We start from the raw sequence: 20,609 nt of genomic DNA, 5'->3' as shown, positions 1-20,609 counted from the left end.
ATTTACCACTGCTAGCTTCAGCGTCCTTTTAGAAACTTGTGAACACGGCAAAGCAGTACTAACACTAGCAGCCTTCCATCAATTGGCACTGCTGTGTTTCTCCAACAGTGCTCTACGGGAATTAAATAACGAACGAAGATTATTCAGTGTAAGCTTTGAAGTAACACGTACACAGCTGAATATGGCCAAATTGCAGTGCAATGTGTTTAAAACCAGCATTGGCCTGGGTGTGCAGAGACACACAACCAACTAAAAGCTGGAGTTTCTAGCGTGAAGGCAAAGAAAATTGCTTTTGCCTTGACAGTAGGGGAGAACATAAATTTGTTTGTGCTTTCACAGAGCTGGTAACAGCATTTCACAGTTTATATGAAAAGGTACTACGTCACTAGAAGCCTCTGGTTTGAGTGCCGCTTTCTGTAGCCACTGCTGCCCTAGCAACAAAAGTTTAGAAGTACTGCTGCTCAGAGCCACTGAGCGTGAACAGAAAACAAGTGCTTGGTTGCCCACTTCCATGCTTTAACAAGAGATTGTTTTTTGACAATAAAACATTCATCCCCTATTAAAGCAAACGCACATGCATGCACATATAGACATGCAGGGGGAGGGAGGAAACAGCAGTTTCATTGCCATGTAAAACTGTCCATATAAAAACAAAAAGAAATGAACTTCCTTTTGTGCTGCTTCAACTTGTGTCACCCACAACACTTCTTTTAACACCAGCCATAGCCTACTGGGTGTTTAGTTGAGCAACGGTAACCAGGCCCAACGCAAGCACTGCTCAAAACACAACAGAACAACCAACGTTCGTTTACCTTGCAGTGACAAAGGTGCCTTCCGGACTCTTTGCTTTCAGTTCGGAATATTCCTGGTACAAGCCACGACGACCTTTGACCTGCATCGGAAAGTAAACAAGGCACGAACAACAACAAGTGCTTTTCTCTGCTCATCTAGTTTGTGCATCAACGAGGCAAGGAAACAGCAGCATCTATCGCTACAGTCACCAGCCAGGCATCTATACAGTGCACACAAGCTTACTGTGAAACGACCAAAGGAGAAGCATTAGGTGGCAGGGTGACCTCATCAAAATGAGAAAATGCAGCATCACAGCTGCTTGCACAAGTGCGCCGCAAGCCACAACGAGTGTGTGGAGATGCAACATTGACGGGATGCAACATCCAGATACGACTCGAGCATTTCACCACAGGATGTGATGTGTGGTTACAGAACAAATTATTTGTTTGAAGTTTGCGACAAAATCGGTATCGTTGTTATTGGGACGAAGCAGTATTTTAATGGACCTTTTGTCTCCATGGGCCGCTCTAAGCCGCAGGACACTGACCTGCAGTTGGCTGATGAACTCCTCCAGAGTGACAGCCCCATCCTTGCGTTCTCCATTGGCTGTGCCCTCATCCCACTGCGAGGAGGATGACACGGACGAGGAAGAGGGGCACTTCTCGTCTTCTTCCTCCTCTGTGACAAGCTCGGGCGAGGCAGTGGTGACCCGGGCCTGCTCCGAGGGCTCCTCTTCTTTCTGGTAGCATGGAGGAAGCACGCCTTCCATGTCATCCAGGGCGCCTCAAGCACCCTCACAAGCTATCCCTACCACTTCAATAAATGTCACTCGTGAGGCTTTAAGTGCTATAAAACCGTTCACTTGAAGGGGGATGAAAACTTCCAGCGGGTGTCATCCCGCTTAAACGCATAAATTGCGAAACACAGAACTGCAAGGCAATTGATTCTAATGGGAACGTACCACATTTCAAGCACACAGAGGCTCAGCCCAACTGAACCACTCACACGGCCTCTGCCAGGCCCATAAAAGTGAACTTTGTGCTAGGTTTCGGCCAAAAGTGTAGCTGGGCTAGCAGATCTTCAGTCAACAAACAAGTCAGAAAATAAAATTTATAAACGGAACTGGCTTTTTCTTATTTCAGGGTTTAAACTTATGCCCTTTTGGAAAAACCACAGCAGTTAACTATTCTGTGTAAAATTATTTTAACCTTTCAAAGACAAGACAACTTCCACCGCACCATTTAGAAGGACCTGCCGGACATTACGTACGAGATAAGGGGAGTCAAAGTGAGCACCAATCTAGCATTTGGTCTAAATTTGCAATTTCATTTTAAATTTTTTGTCCACTGCAGGACCAAAAGTCTTCTTTATGCTTATTATATTCTGATGTAGTTTCCAATTTCAAACAAATTTTAGACAGTACTCATTGTGTTGCCTGCAAAGCCACAAAGCTGGAGAAAACAGCTGCCTCCTAAAACAACACATCATTCACAACTTTTGTCTTGCAAAATGCACACTGTAGGAAAAAAGAGGCTTCACTTTCGGGCCCTTACCTAGTTGTGGATAACTGAATAAAAGATGAGAAAAGGCAGGAAATGTGGGTGTACATGCACGCTCCTTCCCTTGTGGAACCAGTCCACAGTTGTCACCATTTCTCCAAAGTGCCACCACCCTTCAGTTCATCGTATCACGCGATTCCAGCTGGCACTTCCTTTCCTTTTTGTTTCTGTAATTCCCTCTGAGTCTGCACTTCACATCATCATTCTCTTAAAGGGACACTGAAGTGATTTGTAAACTTAGCGGGATTACTTGCGCAAACTGTAGGCCGGAGTCCATAGGCCATGTTTCGACCACTCTGAGTGCGTTTACGCGAATTTATTTAGCAGAAAAATCAATTCTAAAATGCTGTCCTCTTCTCTGAATCCTCGCCCATTTTCACGGAGCAAGAATTATTGACGAGGAGCAACAGGGCTTGCTCCACCGGTGCGATAATGTCACAGCGCCAGACACGGACCCGACGCACCCTCTGTCGCCAGGTGCCAAAGAGAAAAGGCTCGCCAGTTCAAGGTCAGTCAGTGCATAGCCGGCTGCCGTCGTGGGCAGACCAAGACCAACACCGACGAATCCGTCACGCGACTGGACTTTCATTGGAGTCAGTTTGCGGCGGAAGAAATCATCTTTGCGTTCCAAACATCGTCATCGTAACACAAAGGGGCTTTGATTTTTTTAGAATGCGACAACTACAATAAAAAAAAAAAAAAAAGAAGAAGAAGAGGTTGGGAATCTTGGTGTGATTAAGTTACAGTGAATGATGGTTCTTATCCTCTATGCTATTACTTCATATTTAGACTGTTCTAGCTTCGCCACCCTGCCTGTGCAACATGAAAAGCGCGTGCAAATCTGAGAAGCCCGCAAGAGGTGAGAGCGGCTTGAGCGAACCACTCGTGACGGGAAGGCGGCATCGGCAGACGTCGTCTGCTCCGGGATTCCTTCTAGTGATTCATTTCAAGCGTGGCACGGCTTGTAACTAGGGCATTATTTATTAATAACTGCTGCTAAAGTGTCCAGCACTTCTATTTATTTATTCTACAGAAAGAAATCTGGCAATTTTCACAATATGTTCAATGATATTACAATTTTTGTGCGTCGTGTCCGTAGAAGAACATGTAAACTATGGCAACGCACTTGACGCGTCATCTGTTGTGCTGCTCCACAAGCTGCATTTCCTCCTCGCCAGACAGTGACATTAACGCGCCGCCTGCCCGCGCTGTCCCAGCCCAGCCGATTCCCCATCCTCAAATACTTTTTTCTCCATGCCCATTTTCTGTGGCGTTTTCATGTGACGTCAGGAGGAAATGAGCTGGCAATTGGCTGCACTACTGTACGGCTCGCCAACCTTCCCAGAGTCGGCCCAGCGCTTAGTCCGCCAGCAGCCGACGGGTCGTCGCAGTTTGTTCACTCAGTTGACACTAAGCCACGACGCGTTTGTGAATGGAAGAATGTGCCTTTGTTTATTTTACTTTGTTAGTTTGTACACTGTATCTAGCTCCAAGTCCAGGTCGCTCCACACAAGCGCTGCACAAGCGCACATGCGACGCTTCGCTGACTGGTATGCTAGCAGAAAAATCCAAGGCCACTTGAAGGCGGGAGAAGAGTCGGCGAAATCAATATATAGGTACCAAGGAAATAAAATCAGCTGAATCATTTACCGTACAGCGTAAAACTAGGGAGCAAAAAGCACTTTTTTGCGCTGGGTGAACAAGCACAGCAGTCAGCAGCATGATGACACATCTGCGAATGCTTTTCCGTCTAAGAAATGCAATTGCTAGACGCGAGACATTGTGGAAATTTGGGGGATGCTTACTGCACTAGCGCTCTACCACAAATAGTCACCTAAGCTGCTTAAAATGCTAAAACTAAATAAAAGTGTAAACTGGTTATACATTATATACCATATATTTCCCCCGCCAGCAGTGCTGGCCCGTGGCCAAGTGGTCAGGAGCGCTAGTATATTATCTTGCAAGTCGTAAGTTCAAATCCCCGAGGGTACATTCTTTTTGTTTGTAAGTTGATTTTTTTTTTGTTTTCGGCCGATGTTTTCTATACTGATTGAGTTCACCATTTTTGGGCCGTAACGTTCACTGCTCCACGAGCGAATTCACAGAGCACACGTGGACTGACACTGACGCGCTAGCGAGTTCTCGTTGGCGTGCTGTTGCCATAAGCACCGACTGCTTGCGGGCAGTGGGCACAGGCCAGAATCAGCAGACCCTTGGCCTGGTGCGAACACGCTTTTTACGATACAGGTATGAGTAAGGCAAGCTCCAAATAGGGGGGAAAAAGCGCATAGCATTTGAGCGTCTGCGGTGACGCGGAGGGCGTTCATCAACTGTGTAGGCCTCGGCTAGTGATTGCTACGTTTCCAAGCCGTCCTGGGAGGCTTGCATTTTACAGCCGACAACATGGCAGAAGCGCGGTATGGTGATTATTGAGATATCGAGAATGCCCATCCAACGATAATGTCGGATGGGAAGCATGTTTCACAGAACTGAAACCGAAACTTGTTTGAATGTGTGGGAATCGTCGAGAACCGCGGCTCACGATCCTGACCGCACACTTCGGGAGAGACACATTGCGCTGAAACCGGTCCGGCGCTCCACTGGCTCGTTGGCGACCCCCGAAAGGTGGCAACACCAGTCCGTGTGGGGATAGGCGCGCGGGCGGCGCAAACGTGTGCGCGCGGAAGACGGGAGAGTCTCGCTGGAGGCCCGGTTGGGGCAAGATCGGTGGAACAGCGCGGCACTGGCGGATACCCTGTATTTCAGGTGGGAACTGTTGCTTGTCGCTCGCTTTGAGTGCCTGCCTCCCGTTCGCGGTCACGACCCGTATGGCATTATTCGTGAACGCCGTCGAGCCTTGTGCTCGCATGCTTTGGGAGTCCCCAGATAAAAGGCTGTGCTTCGGCACTACTGTCTACTGTGTTCTCGTATTGGTGAATCTCGCTGGGCTACCATAGGCTCGGGAGCCCGCATGGTTGACACGCCGGGAGCTAGCGTGGTGGCCTACACAGGAGTACTGGCAAGGTTGTCCCCCAAGAACCCCACGATATCTTGCAAATGCTAACCTTGGACATTGTCCAATCATGGTGGCCCTCCTCCCGACGACACAGCCTTTAGTTGGTGCGGCCGTTGCAGACCGCGCATGGTAGTTTTTCTTCTTTCAAGCTTTATAAAATAATTACCAACTTATCAACTGGCTAAAAGATGAAAAGTGCGTTAATTTGAGCCAGTCTACGCAGTGCAAGAAAAAATTGGATCTTGACAAATTCACTTCAGTGCCCCTTTAAAATGGTCATTAACGAAGTTAGTGACCATTTTAAAGGTATGTTAGTGACCATTTTACGGAACCATTTTAAAGGCGTGACGGAGTTAGTGACATAGTTAGTGAAACAGGCGCAGTGCCCCTTGCCTTTGCTGCAGTGGCCGCGGCGGGCTCCTTGATGACCTCCACCTCCTTCTCCCGCTCCTCACAGTTCTGTTTCTCTTGGACGGAGTTCTGCGTCTGCACACACGGCGTTGGCTGCGCAGCCGAGGACGCCTCTTCCTCCTCTTCCTCTTCTTCCGTCACCTCCCCCGCCACCGCGTCGTTCTCCATGGCCTGCTCTGCAGGGTTGTCTTGCAGTGCCGCTGCTGGGGGCATGACGGGCACCTCACTCGACAAGTTGTACCTACAACAAGAAGACCACAGGAGTGACAGGCTGTCACCACCACCATCATCATTTCACGGAGGTGGCTGTTTGTTAAAAAGGCCTTTACACTGACCTGCAACTGCACTCATCAAACATAACTGCGATTCATTATTTGACCCATACTGTACTTACACCGTCCTGCGATCCAGCCCTTTAATCTCGCGTGCTCCTCCTTTTGTATAACACCTGTTTAAGTAACCTATGCGGCCACATCCAGAGGTCCTGTAAAAACCAACTTGTTTCTCCTCATTATGTGTGATCAGGCATGTCAGCAAAATTTTAGTATTGATCTGTCAACAGAGCAAGTGACAGCACATCAGAGGACAACAGTGCTGCCTTTGAGAGAGAAGGAAGCAGCTGACGTTGCCAAGGCAACGTCAAGTTGAAGCACGGCTTGCCACTGTGTCCCGGTACTCTCTCCAATGCTTGTGGCCACTGTAGAACCGAGTATGCAGCTAGTGCAGAGCGATAAAAGGGGGAAGGAATGGGAACCACGGCGACAAAATGGCGGCACTGGTGGGTAACAAAAAGAGTGACAAGCAGCCAGTGCCACTGCTGAAGAATGCAAGCATGACAACTGAGATGGTTATACGGTCGGCACGGTTAGCGCGGTGATCGAAAGACGTGCACGAGACACAGCGCTGGGGATTGCTGAAGCCACAGCAAGGTCAGCTTCTATTTGAGTGACGACATGGTCATGTATTTTCAAGTACTATCTTCAATTATTTTTTTCATCTAGAACGTCTTCTATCAAAAGAGTCACCTCTAGGTGTAAAGTGTGTGCCAGTGCACAGTGGAGCTGCTGCGCCTGTTGAGGTTGGGGGGCAAACTTTGCCTGGTGCGGAGGATGTTGTCAATTGTGTTTGGACCTCCCACGGAACTGCAACGTGGTTTGAATGAGCCCCGCAAAGGAGACTACAAAGGAGAGATGTACGTGCAGCACGCAGCGCGTCCTGTGTTTTTTGTTTTGTCAATTTGAAAGCACCCGACACTCGCTGAAATGGATGCCTGGTTTTGTGTCTCCTTTGCGTCCATTGATAACCCAAAACTGTTTATGCAGTACCGCAAGCGTGCCGACTACGCCGTGAAGTAGGCGCCGGTGCACGCTGTTGGTGATGAGGTACGTGCAGCAATGGTAGGCGAGCAGCAAGCTCAGGCACCTCACGTCTTCTCAATCCACATTCTCGTTATGTTTCTTGATCCGCGGGATACTGCCGCTAACCTAGAAATATGCCAGCCACAGATGTGGTACGCCTTCTCCAGCAGTCTTCTAATCACACAGAGGTGACCTTTTTCACAATGTTAAGGAGGTCAGCATTTAGACTCAGACGTCCTTCGAGCTGCTTGCTCCTAGAACACACCCCTGATGTGTGCAGTGAGCCGTCAAAAGTTATGTGAAGTCTTGTCGTAAACGTTTCACGGATGACCTTTTTGTGTGACTTCTAGCACAGATGCTCAAGATGATATTGTTTCTTTTCCTCATTTCTGTTACACCCATCCCCACCATTTTCCTTGTTAACCTTGTCCCGGGCTCTCATAGGTTCGTCGTTTGATGACAGTAGCCTGACGAGTCTGCAAAGCCTGTCAGCCATGCGAACGAGGCAATTTCCAAGCTAACGTTTTCTCACAGCGCCCGTGCGGAATGATGGCAGTGTTCTGAAATTTCTCACTAAGATTCGAATCATGCTGCGGCATTCCAGTGGTATCGCGGTCCCAAGGTCTTTGTAATGCAAAGGCGGCCCCGCCGCTTTCGTGGGAGTTTATTCGAAGAACACATACTTTGCTGCTTGCTTTATTGCGTGTGGTTCCACCGCCAGTTAAAGCGCCTTGCAGAGCCCAGCCCATCTTTGTGCAAGTGGCGATTAATGCAGGGTTGTCTTCATCCCACTTTACTTCTTTCATACTCAGAATCAACCTCCAAAGTTGGTCAGAGCCAATGAGGACACTCGCGCCTGGCTCACGATTAGTGCCCAGATAAATGACTTCATCTGCCAGATGTTTTCCCTCCGCAGTTATGGCTTAGAGAAATGGGATAGCACTAGGTGGTTCAGCCATCTCTTCGCATATGAAAGGCATGACTATGCCTTCGATATCGACCGTAAGGCTGTCGTGCTGACTGCGGAGCAACATTCACTATTCTGTATTGTCGTTTCGGTCCGCTCACTCTCCCAAAAGCACTGATGGAGAGTTCTGTCTTGGTGACAGTAGCGAGCTTCAGCTTGGAAGCAACACTCTGACGAACGTTCGCTGGCTGCCATCGTTGATGACTTCGTGCAAGTAGCAACAAAATGCTTTGACGCCATCATCCATGCTCAGAACGTCTGGAGTAGAACGTCAAGTCAAGGAGCTGAGGCATTTTGTGCTGTGACTCACATCGTAACATTCAGCTGGTGAACATTAGTCGAGGAGGGTATTTCCATATTACGACCGTCGCACATAGATGAGGTGTGTCATCGTTTGCGTGCCTGACATTGCTCTTTTTGTCGGCAATCACGGACGTGGTGACCTTTTGCCGTGTACCCGAAACAATGTGGTGCGCCAGTTGATGGCGCTTCTTTGCCAGGGTCATGTCACTCGTGCAGTTCTCAGTCTTGTGCTGGGTAGCGGAGCAGAAGAAACAGGACAGAAGGAAAGAGTTCATCCTGTTCTGAAGAGCCAACGCAGCAGAAGTCAGGGTCTGCTTCCTGGAAGATCGGTGGAAAACTGGAATAATATTGCATTCTGATGTCTTCGGCCAATTGTTGATCACAGAAGTCTTTTCTCGGCACTCGACTTTGACGCAGAGAAACGTACCATATTTGCATGATTGTACGTCGACTCGTTTCTTCAAATTGGAATATCTGAAGATAGGAAGTCGATCTACAATCTAAACGGAAACTGCAAGCCAAATGAGAAATCGGGGACACAATGGCGTAGTAGTGACTGTGCGCTTGCTTTCCGACTCTACCTATTGCGTACAGTAGTTATTCTGAATGCTCGTTCGCAATACTTTTTTTGCTGCTATTACTGGGCTCACCCTGGACGACGACGTGCTGTGGAACCGCAGAAGCTGTGACGGCAGCAGCAGCACCAGTAAAAAAACCAGTGAGGACAAACTTGGGGATGTGCACGTTGCAAGTTAAGTGAACATGGTGCAAAGTTTTCACGCGTAAGAGCCCTGTTCCCCCGCATACCTGTTAGCCATAGACTTGAGGCAATGTAGGAGCCAGGACTTGTGGTTGATCGCCAGGCTGCCCCCCAGCTCTCGAGGCAGCGAGGTGTACGGAATGTGTGCCCCCAGCTGCTCCAGGCTCACTGTTGTCACCTGCGCCCCATCCAACCCAGTTAGCTGACCACGCTCGACGGGGCCAGCTTCCCACCACACAGACGGGCGCTTGGAAGCACACATCTTGAAAGGATTCGCTGGGTCAGCCACTTTTGAAAAGAGTTTGTGCATATCTTACAAGCACTTTTGGTGTACAAGAAGGGGAAGTTTGAGTAACCCATGGTTCGCCTGGGTTAGAAGGGCGTAACATTAGAAGGGCGTAGCATAGCAAGGTGAAGAAAGACCCAACAGATGCTATCAGTAGCTTTTAAGACCAGAATGCTGCGTGGCCATTGTAGCTAAAATGTGACAAGTTTTAATGGGGCACACTGGTGCAGAAGTAGGGCCAGTCGGCAACCTTCCCCCTTTTTCCTCCTCCTACACCAACTAAGTATGAAAATCTGTAATGAGGGGATGCTTTATCGAAGAACATACAAAGGGGAGGGAAATAGCACTTTGAACCTCTTTTTTAGAGCCTGCTGGTATGAGGTAGGAATATCCACTTTGTTCAATTTTATGAGAAGAACCTCTTGCTGGGCTGGTTGGTGAATAGTTGCCATGATTTGAAGAGCAACAAAAAAACACGGATGAAGAAACAGAGCAGATGAGACAGGCGCTAAATTATGTTTCCCTGACAGAAGAAAATGTAAATTGCAATACTTTTGCAGCCCGAAAAAGAAAGTCGTCTGTGCAGGAAGCTAACCTCGCGAAGTTTGATGAGACTTAAGGGAAAACAAATTCCTTCTGGTCGAACAGTTGAAAATTTGCTTCAATAGGTTCCATTCAACTTTGTTTCAGTAAACTCTAGATCCTTTAGATCTACAAACAATGACACATTTGCAGTTTCCTTTACCTGACATCATAAAATGTCTCAAAATAAGTGCGAACAGCACAAACAAACAGGACTAAGGACTAGAACAAAGGCACTCAGAATAGAGAGCAAGTTGTCTGGTTGGTGCATGTTGAAATGCAAGGAAACGGCACAAAATGCTTTTCGTGCAGTGTTTGTATCTCTTAAGTCTACGTCCTGTCTTTCACGCTGCTTCCTTGTGTTTCATTGAAGGAGACACCGTCCCTCTCTCTCCTTTATGTTTTCCAGTCCTTTCCCCCCTTTCGAAATCATGAACCAACTAACTCATGCCAGAGCCCTGCTAAGCTATAAAATGTCTTTGTTCACAATGGGAAACGTGCTGGCATAGTCCCAACTTGTTTATGTTGAACTGAATACCTGCACACATTTCAAAGAGAAACGTACGAGAGTGCAAGACGTCTTGGCCACTGTGATGAATGGCCACGCGAGCGATTGACTCCGCAATTGAGCCAATGCAACTACAACGACGATGACAAGAGGAGCCACGGGGGAGTAATCGCGGAAGCTGGAACGACGACGGCTGGAAGCCAAGCGGCGGAACAAGGCGCGGTTATGTGGAAACGACCCCGTGGGACGCCAAGTTCACGGGCCACCTTGAACAAGGCCATCGCTACCCTCTGCCAAGGCTCGACAGCGCGTCTGAGCGCCGTCATCGTGGCGCTCTGGGCTGGCTGTTGACAACTGCCGTTCTTGCTGTTGGAGCCACTAGAAACACATTGCAGCGGAACGTGAGCTGACTTGCTTATTGGGCATTGCTCTGGGACCTTCTGAACTGCCAGACTATATTATGTACCATCGTACTGTTGGCTGTGCTTTCTGTGTGAACCAAACCCACCCTGTCTGTAACATCCCGTCGTCTACTATACACCCGTCCTGTGCTTGTCCTTCATCCTGTCAAATATAGTTTTCAATGTGTTAATCAGCGTTCGTCTCTGCCTGCGCGGTCCTTGGCCCATTCATAACCGCCACCTTTGGATAGACTGGACAAGCCAGTACTTCTCAACGAGTGCCCCAACAAGCTGACCTGCAACCGGCAGTTAGTGAGCCAGGACTCACCCGGTCCCTGAGTTTCTCCCTGACGAACAGGCGCAGAATCCGGAATGGCGCCTTGAACCACAGCGGTGCGTTGACAATCAAGACTTTCTTCAGCCTCGCCGGGTAGGCCCCCTGAAAGGCGGCATCGTCACCATCATCACCAACAGCACAGTTGTCCACTGCATAAAAAATACCTCAACACACGACGACAAAGCCCCTCCTATCTTGCACCACTCGATCCACGCTTTCAGGCAGATGTGCTTACCTCATTGCGCAATACCCAATTGTTTCTTAATTGCGTCTGCATCCATTCCGTTTCTTTCTGTTCTTTCCCTCACTCAGTTCAATCAACCTGTTGTCTGACCTCCACAGCCTATATGACCTGGGAATACCAACTCCTTTTCTCATAATTCCAGTTAAAAATGCCATCAACATGAATTTACTCCCTAACTCACAATTCTCCAGGCTTAGGGCTTGATACCTACCCCTTCTCTTTAGAGGTATTTTTGGGGCTGACATAATTTTTGATAATTCTCGAGCTTCTTTGTTTATGCATTCAAAGTGACCACCTGAAAGGCTTCCTACAATAGTTTGGGTGAGGCATGGGATCCTGGTGAATGATGTTAGAAGAGCATGCAACTTAGAAAAAAAACAACAAAAAAACATTCATAATGGGGTGCACATTATTTCATTATCTTATTTGGACTTCCATGTTATCTTACATTACTTTCCACTGTATATTTCATATTACTTTCTATCTGTATTACAAGCCTACGGAAAAGATCTGCGGTAAAAATTATTTCAAGTTTGAAGAGGGCTTAAAACACCCGGTAGGTAAAAGAAAATAGGGGGGGGGGGACCCTTACCTTGAGAAGGTTTAAGATTTTTTGGCTGAGCTCATAGTCAAAGTTCTGGTACTTTGAGCCGGTCATGTTGTAGATGAACACTATACCACATCTCTGGCTTTCGAGGCTGCACAGAATCAAAGAGAGTAACTTATGAAGACATACTGTTCACTCTTTCTGGTTAGCTGCCTAATTAAAGCACTGGTACTCAAAGAGTTCTTTCAGACACTAGATATTCAAATTAAAAAAATGAAGGAAGGAGAAATAAACAGCCAATTATGCGGACATCCCAGCCAGTTCCATCAAGAGTGTACACTGGGAGATTGAACTGCGAAGCCTAACCCAACGACGAGCGTGATTAGGGATAATTAATGATTTTGGCAAAAATGATTTCCACTGTTCCCTATTGTTTGTTCTGAGCTTGTAGGGTAAAGATTCGGGTACAAAACAGGAGAGAGAGTTTTCTCTTCAGTTTCTCCTGCCATACCATGCTTTTCTGCATTCCTTTCGCTTCCTACATCCACTCGACGTACTCCCATTGGACACACTACCACACCAGCTGTAACTATTCTGTGCATTACAAATGCATTAACCTCCTGAGACCCGAGACATAACGCAGAAAACCAGTTAATTTTGTAAAATAACTGAATTTATTAGTGTACAGAGATAATTCTGATGTCATTCTTTATCTGCTATGACTTTTCGTTGAAAAGTTATTAGATCTGCAATATATTGCACACTGGGACTAAGTTGTAAAAAACCATGAAACATGACATCATAGACAGTGTGTATGCGTTGTATTGTGTATGTGTGTGCGTGTGTGTGCCTCGTGGTTTCTGATGAACACAAAGAACCCGATCGGCTATTGAAAGTCCGTCCTCTTCTTGACATCATTAGAAATGCTTGCCTCATTAGTGCTGCCATGCTCACAAAGCACCTACACTGATGAGCAAATAACTCCCTCCACCGGTAAGTGCCCAGTTGAGCAGTTAGTTCCTGGGAAGTCCAACCGGACAGGACTGAAGAACTTTATCTTGGCAGGATCTTAAGGCCTTGTCTTAGATTTTGAAATCTTTCAGGGGGAAGGAACTCTCCCACAAAAGAAACAACATGTCATCGGTGCTGCTTGTCCCCATTTGCCGCAACCCTCTAAAGATTTTTGAGGGCAGAGGCATCGGTGGCCTCTGAAGAGATTTTTAATTATTTGCAATAACAAAATCCCGGGCCATCTTAACTAACGTGAAACCTGGCGAGGGGCGAAGCATGCAGTGTATAAGCGTATTCTTGGCAGCTTGGCGTTCTTGCCAGCGGTGATGAAAACGTTGGGAGGTAGAGGTATACAGCTTTGCTGTAAAAGTCTCGTCTTTGAAGCACGAAGCTATCTGGCGTGAGGCGTAAACGATTTTTCCAGTACGAAGTGCTTCAGCGCGAGGCGTAAACAAGTGTCCCGGTGTTTGTTTAGTACGCGTTATGTTCTAGCGCGAGCCGTAAACAAGTATCCCGGTGTTTTAGTGCCGTGAATACGAGACGACGGTTACGACGACGACGAAAGGAGACGCCAACCTCTAATTTCAATGAAAAGAAAGGGGAAATTAAAATAATGGGTTATGCCAAATGCAGTCACAAAGGGTCAACATTTTCCCGACATGCAACCTGTTGCACATCGAATTTACGAGTGAAATGAAGAAAACAGAAAAGTCACGGCAGAGATAGCAGTGGTGAATGATACCTTAGTCCTTTATAAGCTCGTAAAACAAAAATCAGTGTCACGGAATTTGTACACGCATGAAAAGGATTTACTTTTGAGGTGTCGATAGAAAACCTCTGGAGTGAGAAACGCCATTTTTGTTTGTTAGTATGAGCACTATCTCGCACCTACAGTTGCAAGAAACACAGATTGCACCACCAGCCTCTACTCTAGCTTCGAAAGAGTGTTTTGGTTTCGCTTTCAGCCAATTTTGTTTACGGAGTGCTGAAATCTGAATGTGCAATACGTTGCACGCGGGATTTACAGAGGTTAAAGGGGCCATGAAGAAAAAATACACATTTGGTTTTGTAAAAAGACAGATTTGTCCCAATAACAATGACACTAGTTTTATCGCAAAGTTCAAACTAATAATCTGAGTATTGAAAAAAAAAAAAAAAAAACAAGGCAGTGGCAACTCCTCAGCCACTATCTGGTGATTTTTCTATGATGGCACAGAATCTTGTTTGCGGGATTAGTGGTCATGGATCTAAGACCGCATCAAGGAACCTAGTTGGGCCATTGTAGTTAGCCCTCTAGTTTCGTTTCATCGTATCACTTGAATGTGAATGAGCAGTTAAGAACTGATAAAAATGTTTTTAATGCTGGCGCGTATTACGCAACTCCTGCCCATAATACGTCCCTGTGGTGCGAAGTTTTTGTACATTTCTTGTGTTTTTTTTTTGGTTAAACAAGCGTCTTCCATGGCTGAAATGAAGCTGAGCAAATTTCCAAAGGCTATTTCTTTCAAAGTGAGCAAAGTTGTATTTTGTCTTCGTGGCGCGCTGCCAACTCAGTGCTGCGAAGGTGTTAGCGAAGCGGAGCGATGCCGCTTTCATCCGCATGGTGGCAGCACGCACCTCTCCAAGGCCACGTCCAGTTGGTAGACCACCCCCTGCAGGGTGACCTTGTGCGAACTCTGCAACGGCCAGTGCTTGCTTGCTGTGAACATGGTGATGGCGGCTCCAGAGCTGTCTCGCGTCGGCTGCATGGCGCCAGACAGTGCATTGCATGGAAGGTTTAACCGAACAGGGCACATCAATGCAGGCTGGGAAGGCTTCAAGCTTAATTTCACAGAGGTCACACTCGTCTGGGTTAGTGAAACGCAACTACTTGGTAATTTTGGTGATATACTACACAAAACAAGCCTGTAATAATAAATACACCAACACAATAAGGTCTCGCAGAGATGCCTTTGTCCTTCAGTCGACACAAACAGGTTAATGATGATGAGAACAAGGTCGTCATCATCATCATTACCACCACCACCCTGTGGGATGAGGGCCTCTCCTCTAACTTCTAAACACTCGAAGAAGAGTTGAAACTTGAGCTGGTTGGTACATATTTCATATTTTGTAAATAAGGGGCAGTGCAACAAATGGGACGGAACAGAGACGAGACAAACACGTAAGTGTTTCTCTCAACTGTATTTCGATGTCGAATGAACTTGACTTGACTTGTCTCCGTACCGTCCCATTTGTTGCTCTGCCCCTTACTTACAAAGATAACCATTCCTGCTTTGCATCAACATCTGCATCTACTTTTCCTATCTCAAATGTGCCCATTGCCTGGAAAACACCTACACAATTCTGATTCAAAGACCACAATAACTACAGACTCATCCCACCTACTGTCAGTTATATACAAGCTGTTTACCAAAGTAGTAGTTAATTACACAAGTGACAGCCTAGATTCTCAGCAACTCACAGAGCACGCTGGATTTAGGAAAGGATACTCAACAATGGATCACATCCATGTCGTCGATCCAGTGATAGAAAAACCCAGAGAGTATAATTAACCCCTTTACGTGGCCTTTATAGACTACGAAAAAAGTCTTTGCTTCAGTGAGCACCGCAGCAGTGCTCGAAGCATTGACAGACCTACGTAAGACTTCTAGACGCCATGTATAAGGCATGTATGGGCAGGTTAATCCTTTACAAGCAAAACAATAAATTCCCAATCCGAAAGGGCGTACAACCGGGTGACACCATCTTGCCAAAACTGTTCATAGCATGCCTAGAGGGGGTTATCCAGGAAGCTTGACTGGAAAAGCACAGGATTATAGAAGCAGAGAATAGTTGATCCATTTCAGGTTTGCAGACGACATAGTCTTGCTAAGCGAGTCTGCAGAACACCTGTAAAAAAATGCTCGAGGAAATGAATTCACAAAGCAAGGCCATGGGGCTGAAAATAATTATGAATAAATCTAAAATAATGATGAATAAACATGTTGAAAGCACCCTGCTCAGCATATGTAACGAAACGCTAGAACAAGTAGAAGGTAACTACCTCTATCAGGTCGGCTGCGCTTATCCCAACGAGAAAGAAATCCGGTGCAGAATAGGTATGGGCTGGGGTGCACTCGGCAAACACTCCCAATAATGGAAAGTAAGCTGCTTCTATCACTGACAAGGTGAATATACAACCGGTGTGTCCTTCCGGTGATGAAATATGGAGCGGAAACTTGGCGCCTTACTAAACAACTTGGAAGCAAACAGTGGTCGGCTAGGTGGGCCATGGAACGAAGAATGATATGAGCAACGTTGAGGGAGAGGAAACGAGCTTCCTGGATCAGACAACAAACTCGAGTAGGGGATATGCCAGTCCAAATAAAGAAAAATCAATGGGCTTGGGCTGGCCACGTAGTTCGGTAAAATGACAACCGGTTGACCACCAGGGTAACAGTGTGGATAACGAGAGACGGGCAGGGAATAAGGGAAGGCCAATAACTCGAGGTGGGGATGAAATAAGGAAATCCAGAGGCAAGGAATGGACTTGAACAGCACAGGACAGGAGCGGTTGGAGGAGGTCGATGGGAGAGGACTACTTTGTCCCGCAGTAGACCTAGTAGGCTGTTGATGATGATGGTTATCCCAGCACCAAGTTTCGATTTTTTTAACTGTCTTCTGGTAGCCTGGGTAGCTACTCTGCTCTTAGGTGGTCCCCCTGTTGTTAATCGCCATAAGCCAGAACGCCACTATATACAGGGTGGTGCGGTGATAATTGGAACACTTCAAACATTTTTCCTGAGCTCAAACTTCACACGAAGGTCGCATTTTGTGGTCTATTTTGTTTGACACCGGGAACAACGACGGTGCTGACCTGTTTATTCTGAAAATAAATAAAAATGATTTTCGCCTATGGGAAAATCGCGGCGGATTTGGGCATGCGAGCAAGCGCGAGTTGATGTTGGAATGACGGCGCCACCTGGGGTATGCACAGTGAAACGCACATTTGTGATTCACAGTAAAAAGGGGCCAACTGGTGTAGCAGAGAATAGAGCACTGCACGGGCCTGATTTTAAGGCCCGAGCCCAGCCCGAGCCCGCTTTGTGAAGCCCGAGCCCGACCCGGGCCCGTAACACCGAGCCCGGGCCCGGCCCGGGCCCGGGCATTCATAAGTGAGCCTAGCCCGGGCCCGGCCCGGGCCCGTCGTCTCAAGCCCAGGCCCGGCCCGGGCCCGTCGTCTCAATCCCAGGCCCGGCCCAGGCCCGTCGTCTCAAGCCCACGCCCAGCCCGGGCACGGTCGTTTTTTTCTTTTTTAAGCCTAGGGAGGGCCCGCATGTGTGTGACCAGGCCTGGTCTTAGACGTCGAAGAAAATTTGTTTATTATATTTGGTCGAGTGTCTTCGTAGCGGGAAATCAGACGGAGCATCTAGTCTGCAGAAGCATGCCCTGAATTGTAACGCAAAAAATAATGGTTTAAAAATACACGTAGCTTAGCTCACACCGTCTGCAGTTCACGCCACATGGGCGTAATAATAGCTCGCATTCTTACACGAGAGACACCATCACCTTTGATGACCAGACTCTTGGCAACTTCATGTGGTTGTTTCGGTCACAAGTAGGTATTAATGAAATTTTTTGCTCTCCATTTGAATCCCCGAATATGTGCATGCGTTGAGATATTTTTCCTGGAGTGGTTGTTAAGCGGTGGCGCTTCTCTAGCACGCGAGTTTGATTTCCAGCCACGGCTGCCGCATTTAAATTGGTTCGACATCTAAAATACACGTACATAGACATAGGTGCACAGTTCCAGGGCATGGCCTCCGCGATCGGCTGCCGCAGGCGCGCCGCCGGCAGCCGATCGCGGAGGCCATGTCCAGGGTGGCTTAATTAATTCCTTCCCCGCTATGGCATTCCTTGTAACCGTATCTTTGATATCTTATACACCAAAATATAAAATCTTGATGCAGTAGATGAAATGTCATTAAAGTACAGTATAGTGACTATCAGACCTAGCAAAACACGTTTTTATAACAATGTGTACAATTAACATCAAAAAGCGCGTAAAAGTGTACTCAGAATATTCAATTTTATGCTCATTTCTACACTTCACGTCGGAACTATTAACGGCCGGGCCTATGAATTCATGCCCGAGCCCGGCCCGGGCCCGTGGCGTCGAGCCCGAGCCCGGCCCGGGCCCGCGGCACTGAGCCCGGGCCCGGCCCGAGCCCGCCGATAATCGACTTCGGGCGGCCCGGCCCGGCCCGCGGGCCGGGTCGGGCCCGGGCTTTCGGGCCGGCCCGGGCCCGTGCAGTGCTCTAGCAGAGAATCAGAAAATGTGAAACCGGGTTTTCTGATCGTCTGCTAGCTCATTCCTAGGTGCATATTCTGATCGTCTGCTGCACCATTTGGCTCCTTCCTACCGTAAATCCCAAACGTGTGTTTCGCTCTGCATGCCCCAGGTGGCACCGTCGTTCCAACGTCACCTTGTGCTGGCTCGCACGTCCAAATCAGCCGCCATTTTCCCATAGGTGAAAATCCTTTTTATTTATTTTCAGAATAAACAGGTAAGTACCGTCGTTGTTCCCGGTGTCAAACAAAATCGACCACAAAATGCGACCTTCGTGTGAAGTTTGAGTGCGAACAGGGCGGCGGTTCGCTCAGAAAAAATTTTTTAAGCGTACCAATTATCGTCGCACCACCCTGTACACGCTGTCTCCATACTGCTCTCTTCGCTGGCACATACAGTAGCCGCCTGGCGTGGGCACTGATTGAGCCACATCTAGTTCTGAAATAGTCCCAGCGCTGGGTGGAGGGGCATCGGCGCAATAAAGAACCGCAGCACATGAATCCCTCGGAATGCTGTGTCTTCATACTCAGCCAGCATTCTCTCGCTGAGTAACTTTTACTACCAGGCTAGACAGACAGATGCAATGGTACGAGGTGGGTCTCCTCATGCAACAAAGAAGGCAGGCAAGACTTACCAAGACTGTGAACTTCCCAGTTTCCAGTTCTCCTTTCAGAGGGTCGGTTGTAGGGTCAAAAGTGCACAGCCCTTCTCGATATCGAGTGATCTGTCGCCACGGGAACAAATAGAGAGGACGTGCCAAGAAGACTGCTGTTGATCTGCGGCTTTCCAGAACTACACACAAGCTCAGGAGGTGAAGACCACAAACCTCATGAGCTTCATAGAGGGAGAGAGCGCGCCGAAGATCAAACTTTCGGGCCATCATGAATTTGACCGCTGCGTTCCATGTCAGGGGCCCCGCACTGTGACTCAACCTCTGTTCATTCACAATTTTCATAAACTCCTTCACAAGCTGTTGGGGAGAGAAAAAAAAAAAGAGGACATGATACGATTTTTCTTTCTGAGAGAGAGACGTGGTACACGAGAAGTTGCCAAATCATGCTGATTCAGCGAGATAAGAAAAAGCATGTTGCTATGCCAAGTTCAGTGTTGCTGACTTACGGTGCGGCTACATTTGAATCACCACCTTACAAAAAGCAACCTGAAGGTGCTCCAGTCTGACGAACCCGGTTTCAAACGAAACGGGATCGCTTCACCAAGCAAAATAAAGACCGAAATAAGCTGCACCAGAAACATAATCACCGATACGGCGGACCACAAAACTCCCCACTAGAGCATGCAGCAAAAGTAGCAACAGTGAATGGTACTTCGCAGAGATCTCAAAATGTGGATACAAATGGCAGACAGACTTGTCAAATCTCGACTCTCCCTCAGCGGGCTCCGAACTGGAGATCAAGTTGGCGAAAGAACAAGCTAGAAACGACATTTGAAGTCGAGTAACTCACAATGACTGCACAGTCAACAGAATGCCAGGTAGCTACAAAGGTATATATACATAAAAAAAAGCTTGAGTGGTTTCGGGTTGCGATAAGGCCAAGTGCCAAGGCGGAACAAGACAGTTGGCGACCGGACGCAGCTTAACCAAAGGAATCACACAAGCGTGTTATTTCACCTCTTCTGCTACAGAAAATCAAATTTAAAAAAAGAAGACGACTTTACCTGCTCTTCCTGTGTACTTAGAGACGCAGCCATGTTGTGTTTCATTCTTCGTTACCCAAGAAATCTTTTCGATGACATACAGCAGCACTCAAACTACGAGTTCGTTCGGGCGATACGTGGCTAGCCTCGCGCTATGGGCTGCGTGGTTTCTTCGGGCCTGGCCCATCGCTTTGCCCAGTACTAAAAAAAGCCTGAAAAAATAAATAGTACCGCGGTAAACAGCGGAAACACGCGGTCGCTTATGCGCACCGATTCACCGATCCGAGCCGGCCATCTTTGAGAGCTTGGCCCAAGCGGTTATGGATCAGCTAGTTTCCGTTCTGTTTTTTTACTTTACATCGCCTGCGTTCAAGAAGATGAAAATTAACAATTGTGTTAATTAAAAGTTTATATTGAGTATATAAATGTGGATATTGCAATTTTAAATTATTAACAGCTCAAATGTTACCAAGCATTTACTTGTTTTAATCTGCGCCATACGGCGGCGCCACAATACAAAGCCGTGGTTGCCTTTGTGA

The 20,609-nt window shown here is 47.4% G+C and overlaps 1 protein-coding gene across 2 annotated transcripts in view; it reads right to left on the bottom strand.

The window, feature by feature from the left end:
• The window catches only part of Ptpmeg2 (Protein tyrosine phosphatase Meg2), a 32,940-nt gene extending 12,544 nt beyond the window's left edge, over nucleotides 1-20,396 (bottom strand). The window contains exons 1-10 of one of the 2 annotated variants that reach the window (XM_077700727.1): nucleotides 20,092-20,395; nucleotides 19,241-19,384; nucleotides 19,049-19,138; nucleotides 14,700-14,824; nucleotides 12,117-12,222; nucleotides 11,272-11,382; nucleotides 9,214-9,344; nucleotides 5,761-6,019; nucleotides 1,340-1,531; nucleotides 813-892 (exon numbers count right to left, since the gene is read on the bottom strand). In XM_077700727.1, the coding sequence (XP_077556853.1) occupies nucleotides 813-892; nucleotides 1,340-1,531; nucleotides 5,761-6,019; nucleotides 9,214-9,344; nucleotides 11,272-11,382; nucleotides 12,117-12,222; nucleotides 14,700-14,824; nucleotides 19,049-19,138; nucleotides 19,241-19,384; nucleotides 20,092-20,136 (1,283 nt within the window). In that variant the 5' untranslated portion in view covers nucleotides 20,137-20,395. Of the gene's footprint in view, nucleotides 1-812; nucleotides 893-1,339; nucleotides 1,532-5,760; nucleotides 6,020-9,213; nucleotides 9,345-11,271; nucleotides 11,383-12,116; nucleotides 12,223-14,699; nucleotides 14,825-19,048; nucleotides 19,139-19,240; nucleotides 19,385-20,091 lie in introns of both variants that reach the window. The other variant, XM_077700728.1, reaches the window with a different exon arrangement.
• Between the last annotated feature and the right edge of the window lie 213 nt (nucleotides 20,397-20,609).

Source organism: Haemaphysalis longicornis, unplaced genomic scaffold (genome assembly GCF_048455015.1).
Source record: "Haemaphysalis longicornis isolate Haplotype H1 unplaced genomic scaffold, Haemaphysalis longicornis Haplotype H1 scaffold_2, whole genome shotgun sequence".
Classification (NCBI taxonomy): domain Eukaryota; kingdom Metazoa; phylum Arthropoda; class Arachnida; order Ixodida; family Ixodidae; genus Haemaphysalis; species Haemaphysalis longicornis.
This window is presented reverse-complemented; position numbering and strand designations above follow the sequence as displayed.